The sequence below is a fragment of the Gymnodraco acuticeps genome, unplaced genomic scaffold (genome assembly GCF_902827175.1).
Source record: "Gymnodraco acuticeps unplaced genomic scaffold, fGymAcu1.1, whole genome shotgun sequence".
NCBI classification, from domain to species: Eukaryota; Metazoa; Chordata; class Actinopteri; order Perciformes; family Bathydraconidae; genus Gymnodraco; species Gymnodraco acuticeps.
The window spans coordinates 469,117-476,123 of NW_022989802.1; the positions used below are offsets into that span (position 1 = coordinate 469,117).

Consider the following 7,007-nt stretch of genomic DNA (forward strand, 5'->3'; position numbering starts at 1 on the left):
CAATGTGGTTTTGACCAAGTCAATGGCTAAATCACTGGAATGATCCGCCATACAGAGAAGCACTGTCAGTACACAAGTCTAAAATATAAACCATCCAAATCTCAAGCCAGCGCAGGAGAGAGAACTCTTTCCCAATGAAGACAAGCTCAAGACAACTGCAAGAAGAGAAGCCATTCCTACATAGAGCCACACAACATCGCTCATCTCATAGGCCCAAACAATGGCAGAGATTCATCCATACTGATTGGACAAATGAGCAGATGGATTTCACCAGTGTGGCGCCTGCTGCTGGTGATTGTTTAGTCTCATGGGAACACATAGAAAGGCTTGCACACAGCATCATGTTTGCACTTAAAAGCATGTGAATCACATACCTTGTATTCAAGAGAAATGTGTCAGCTTGGCAATGCTCACACATTAGGGAGTGAGGACATATTTGGTCTTACCAGGCGTCGGACAGATTTAGGTTTCCAGCATGTGAAAGGATATGGGTTACAGACGACACGAAGACACCAGTTGCGAGGCCTTGTTGTTTGCTTTAGGCAGAGGGAAGGCCACGGGGGCCAGGACGGGGTACGGCTGCACTTCCTCCTCCTCGGAGACACAGTCTGGATCCCGAATAGGAGTCCTAATGCGAACTCCCAATCTTGGTCCAACTTCCAGCTCCGGTTCCTGGTCCTCCTGCACCTCAGGACTCCATTCCGCTCCATCGCCACGACCAGTCCAACTCCTCCTCGTATCCACCTCCTCCTCTCGTCCTACCTCTTGCTCATCGTGGCCTCCTCCGGGGTCAGCATCATGACCAGGGGGCGTCGTTCCTGTAGGCCGAAGGTATGGCGAGCCTCACCTCCTCCTGAACCCCCTCCGCACTGCCCCCTCGGGCTCTCTGCGAACTGAAAGCGCACTCTCCCCTCGCCATCAGTCATGATAGAGCATCAGGCAGAGCCACGCTGAAGAGGGGGTCAGAGGGAGAGGAGTTAGATAGAGATGGGCAGTGGGAGGGGTGGAAAGAAGGACAACAATGTGATGAGACAGGGAGAGACGGAGAATAGGAAAGAACATTTGCAGGAATGCAGAGAAACAGTGACTGGAAAAAAGAAGGAGGGTGGAAGAGAGAGATCAACTTAGCAAAGAGAATTGGAGACGCATAATGAAAGCCAAATAAACACTCTCATTTCTCCTTTAATCCCTCAGCGGCAAAGTACTGGCGTCCAATAACTATACACACAGATTATCAATATTCGTTAACTAACCTGGCAGCGTTTGAAGCTTTTCATAAGCTTTCATATCAAACATCTCTCCAGGCTTTTTCTTAACATGAACTAGCTGAGATAGAAAATACAACACTATGATTCTTTTTTAGAACATCTAATAAATATTGTCTGATTATATAAACAATTAATAAATACAGTAAACTGAGCGTTCAGCCACAAAGATCTGCTGTTTCAGTGCCAACATAGTTAGAAACACATTTATGTATCCATAGCAATAAAGTCATAAACTGTCAATGCCCCATAATTATATTGTGATATAATGGGAATACTGGGGATTTGTTTTCCCTCTCCCTCGCTCTTCCTGTTGCTATGTGATTGAACAGATGGACTGCTCTGTCTCTGGTCTACTGGAGGTTTTTAGCCCACACCACGCAATGGTGGGCAGGGAATGCGCAAAAAGAAAAAAACACAATAAATGCCACACTAATCCTGATTATTATAATAAGTACAATAACATCGAGCAGGAAACATTAGTCACCATAATCCAGCTAACAGACTTTTTATCTTTTACGGTTTTATTTATTTATTTTTTAATGGGCTTTGTTTGTCCATTGTTTGCCGTTATGAGAGAGAAGCGCATCTTGACGCTTGAGGCAGTTTTATGCTCTCCTAAAGGGAGGGTATGACAAAAGGAGGGAAACATGTGAAACATGCAGTAATTAGGATAGCTGTTGAAAAGTACCTTACGCGTTTCAAATGGTGTCAAAGGAAATGAAAAGAGAATGGAGCGCCCATCACCTGTGTTTTTGTTTTTTCGCCATTAAAAAGTGGTACTCAATCCTGGACTCGATGCAAATTTAAAACATTAAAAGGCAAAGAGGAAAAGTTTATGATTTAAAAATACCTTATCGAGACGGAATCGGAAGTTCCCATAAGCATGATCCGTGACTTTCCGTGTTTCTAGCGCACCCAGCCTTTCCCAGCAACCCGGAGCTTCCCCTTTCCTTTCTTTCTTCCTCTCTGCAAATCTGCCTCACTTCTTTTGCTTTTCACAGATCAACAAGGTATCCGAAAGACGATGTAAAAAAGAAAAAGAAAATCACTGGGAAGTAATGAAGAATCACTTGAAGCGGTCTTCATTTGCTATCCACATCCATACAACCATCCATCCGTCCATCCTCGCCGAGGTGTTTGTTTTACGCAGCGTGGAGCGGAGATTGCGCGCCAGGGTCGAGCCGTGCTGAAGCTCCGTGGATGATCTGACACAGAGAAACTTGGCCCCAGGACTTCGGAGGAAGTCCCTGACACGTGACTTGTACGGCCCGGCTATAGGACCTTAACGCACAGTAGGAGACACACACGCGCGAAAAAAAAGCCAGGAAGAGCCAAGCCGGGCGCGCACGCCCGCTGTGTTTCATGCATCACCATGCAGTCAGGCAAGAAGATACATGGAGCTGGAATGAAACATGCATTAGCCCATTACCCTCTGTGGGAGTATGCCACAGAAACACAAGGAAACGTCATTATTATTTATTATTATTATTATTATATTTTAAGTATATTTATTCTATTATGTTCTTGAATGTGTAGCCATAGTGACTAAGTGCTTCCTGTATGAAAAAACACTACTGTATACAATGGGGAGTTTAAGAGAGATCAATTGTGTCCTTTATGTTTTCAGTAAAACAAAAGTGTATGGACCTTTAGCCTTTATTTCCCCCTGAGGTCAATTCATGTCTGTTGGGTTGAGCAGATTGCATTTCGGGATTTCCACTACACTTTGGGGTGCTGCAAAACAGTGGGTAAAACAATAAAAGAGAAACTGGGCTGCAAGATGATATTGAGCAGTGTGCCATATTTTGTAATTGCAGGACACATGACGCCAAATGAACTCAATACATAACTCATACACTCAAATTACTCTTATGACCAATTCAATAACGATAAAAGTCTCAAAGAAGCCATATTACAAAAAAATGTTGTTTTGGGGACAAACTGTCGTGTTGGTTAGAATTGCTTTATGTTTTATGATATCTGATAACATCGGTGCCAAGATCAGCCTTTTTTGAAAAAATCTGAACCAAATATCCCTCGTTAGTGGACAAGAGTAGCTCATGATACTCAACAGTCAGCAGGAAGTCACCTTGCTTAGCACGACAAATACGTCATCGGGATGTAACAATACACAAACGCTTGTAAACGTGTGTGGCGGTGAGCAGGGGTAAATCAGCCATCTTGGAACTTGCCACCTGTGTTAAACATGTTCTGTCAGTTTCATCATGCTGAAAAAAACTGAATGAAAACACGTTACCAACATTGGGAAAACACAGTATTTGCACACAATTTATATCTTCTGCAGTTCACATGTTAAGCATCAAGGTTTAGTACCATTTGTTGCGTCTGTCAATTCTTTATAGGCGTTGTGATATTTACAATTAATTGAAACGCCCATGCTGCCTGAATGATTGATCACGAGATACACTATATTTAATGAAGAGTGTTCCAGGGAGAGGCTGAAAATCAAAGATTGAAGAAGACAGGGTGTTGAGCGGACATTTATTGCTGGGGTAGAGTTAATGCTGTAGATTTAGGATCCTCACTATAGGAGCATATGCTGACTTAAACACCAATGACTTAAACTTAACCAATGACTTAAACACCATAACAAGAACCTGGCAGAAACTGGGCAGCAATAGATGTAGGATGGGGAGGTTGAAAGGGCTCCACTTTTGAATTGAATCCCACAGAGTTCATATGACAGATTTTTGGGAGATTGTGGGCAGGGCAACAAAGTCAGAAAAGTCATGTGTTCTGGTGGATCGCTTACTCTGGCACTGAGGGAAAAAAACAATAAAACTTGGTTTAAACTACCAGTGCTGCCTTCTGTTCCCCTCTGGAGAGGGAGCAGAAGTCACTGCGCAGAACAAACGCAAGCCTATAGTCTTTAGGACGGAAGTAATGAAAACACTCAGTCTGAGTTTTAATCAATCAATCATACAAAAACCCAGTACAATTGACTCTAATATAGCTTAATCGTGAGCACAGCTGACTGTGTGTTGGTGATGTGTGGTTTTCATAAGGTATTGAAATGGTATGAGAAGGAGAGTGAACATCACATGTTGGTTGCAATATGTGCCGTTAAAAAGAGAGTTAGAAGCCACACCTTCAGAATATATTGAAAATCAATAATATCAGACTTTGAATTTTGCATTTATTGATGTCAAGACAATCAAGGTGCTTAACAAGAGTGAATGCCAGATCGTCACTCATCCAGGAACACACATTTAAAAAGTAAATTCAATAGTGTAAAAGCCTTGTGTCATGTATCGTATTAAAAAATGTTTGGCAGTGTCTTGATTGATATTTTCGATGTAATGATATTTGATGAAAAGCAGATACAACAATACTGTGTATCTTATCGGTCCAATAAATATTAAAGTGTCCATCAGTTGTAAAATAACCGTGGTTTGAAAATGATTACTAGTTGATCTCACTTATTATTTATTAAGACACATTATACTACTAAAATATTAATTGTCCCCGTCCTGATTAAACTTTATTTTCACAGCATCAATGCTTCGTTTCTCTATATTTTGTGAGGGCAGGATGACGATTACATTTTTATACCAATTTCTTCTTCAAACTTAGACTAAATCCTTGAGCAAAGTCTACACATATGCAGACAGAAAGGGTGCATAATGGTTGAAAGGCCAAATTGTAATCCCTTAATCTTTGTGCACATACATACAGAGGCATATGAAAAATATAATCTATGCTATGCTGATCCTGCTGTACTTGGCCTCAAGTCTGCATGTGGCACAATAACTGGTTGTTCAAATGACACTAGCGATTTATTAACTGGGTTAATATTTAGATTTTCGAGAGTTCAATGGGGCTAACATCTGCTTTACAATGTAACGTTCCCCGATTTGGGATTAATAAAGTATCTATTTTATTATCCATCTATCTAACACAGAATGATGCAACATTTAGGAAGATACTATTTGTATACTGTAGGTCTGTTCCAAAATGGCAATAGTTTGACTTGGTGAAAAACACGAGGAAAGTAGACATTTCAGCTGAATCTGACCATATATGGAATTTCAGGGCTCTCCAAGACACACTGTGAGTTTCCCCTAATTTGACTTCCAGTCCTCAGTTTCTCCATTGATTTCCAGCCCCTTGTCTCTAGGGACAGTATTCACCATGGTCTGTGGTTACAAACTATAGCAAACTACTTTTGTGCTTCTTCTGTGCTGTTTTACATCCACACTAACACAGTGACAGTTCGACAGTGTCAGTTTGTTACTATGGAAACAGAATGTTGAGAGTAGCTTGTTTAGTTTTCAGCTGGTAAATAAACAACACACACCAGAGATGAGAGCAGCGTCACTGCCTGCTAAATCAGCCAATGTATGTCTATGGCCAACACTTCATCACAGCTTCACTATGATGCTAATGACATTCACGTCAATCGTCTAAGTAAATAGTTGAAATGTTAAAAATCAAAGTAGTGGATATATGTATTGCAAAACACTGAAACCCAGTTTAAGTGTAAACCTGCTGACTGCCACTCGTCCACTGGCACACTGACCGGACTTTGATCCCCTATTGATTTAAATTCAACCATAAATCGACGCCGGTCATCTATCTCCAATGACATTATGTCATGTTTGGCTATCTGACCTTTGTAATTTGTCTCCTTGTAGATTAAAATGGATTCGTAATTTGTAGTCGTCATAAAACCTAGAATGAAACATTTGATGAAAACCTAAGAATTTACTGCCAATCAAATGACAGCGAATGTTTTCACCTAAAAAGGGGCCAAAAAATAATAAAATGATGTGATCTCATTTATAATCAAAGATAGCAAACGTTTGGTCGCAACTTCTACTCAAAGATCTCTCTGTTATGTTAAAAGTTCAGTCAACCGACGTCTTAGCCAATGTCCTCTTTTATTAATCATACATAATACGGTAGGATTGGCTGTAAACACACTGCCACTGATGCAGGCTTTATTGAAAAGCATTGCCCTGGAGCTGTTGTGCAGTTCACAGATCACTGTGAAGCATCAGCCACGCTGCACACACCGAATAAACGCTGGGCACACAAATGCGATGGAGCTGCCAACCTTCCCGTCGCACAAGGCTAAGCTGATTAAAATAATAATTTGCCAAAAGGTTGATGTTCTCCTTCAGGACCCTTGGCAGCGGAGCCGTGCCCCCAAAAGCCAATTAAAGAGTCGTTTCAAGTCGTGAAGGGACAATGGGGACACTCGCGGGTTCTGTTCAAAAGTGGCGAACTTAGTTTAATGGAACGTTTTTTAGAAAGGATGATAGTTAGCTTTGTGTTGGTCATGCCGCGTTAGAAAGAGAGAGAGTTTTCTTATGGAGGGCCCAATACAGAAACGGTTTAAATGAGTCTTCTGAAGACAAATCAAACGTTCCTGTTTTATGCAAAGAGGAAAACGTGATCAGGGTCCTTTACTTTTGTTAAAATTGAAAATACTATGCCCTGGAAATACTCCAAGAAAAGTGTAAAGTCCTGAATTCAAAATGTTACTGTATATAAAAAGTACTCATTATGCAGTATGGTCTCTTTTTAAAGTAATATATTATTATTCAACAGTTTTATGTTGTTTTTATCACAAACAATTACATTAAGGGCATTTTAATCTTGTTTGTCTGCTTGAACCTGTTTCAATACTTAGTATAATTAGCAGAGTACTGTATCGTATCATACAAGCACCATGTGTGTATTTGTATAGTGTCTGAACGTGTTAAATCATTTTAG

At 40.8% G+C, this 7,007-nt stretch overlaps 1 protein-coding gene across 1 annotated transcript in view; it reads right to left on the minus strand.

The window, feature by feature from the left end:
• Nucleotides 1-2,482, minus strand: part of LOC117552763 (voltage-dependent T-type calcium channel subunit alpha-1H-like) — a 99,557-nt gene extending 97,075 nt beyond the window's left edge. Inside the window, exons 1-2 of the mRNA XM_034226384.1 lie at nucleotides 1,962-2,482; nucleotides 490-950 (exon numbers count right to left, since the gene is read on the minus strand). Of these exons, the coding sequence (XP_034082275.1) occupies nucleotides 490-710 (221 nt within the window). The 5' untranslated portion in view covers nucleotides 711-950; nucleotides 1,962-2,482. The remainder of the gene's footprint in view (nucleotides 1-489; nucleotides 951-1,961) is intronic.
• Nucleotides 2,483-7,007: the final 4,525 nt, after the last annotated feature.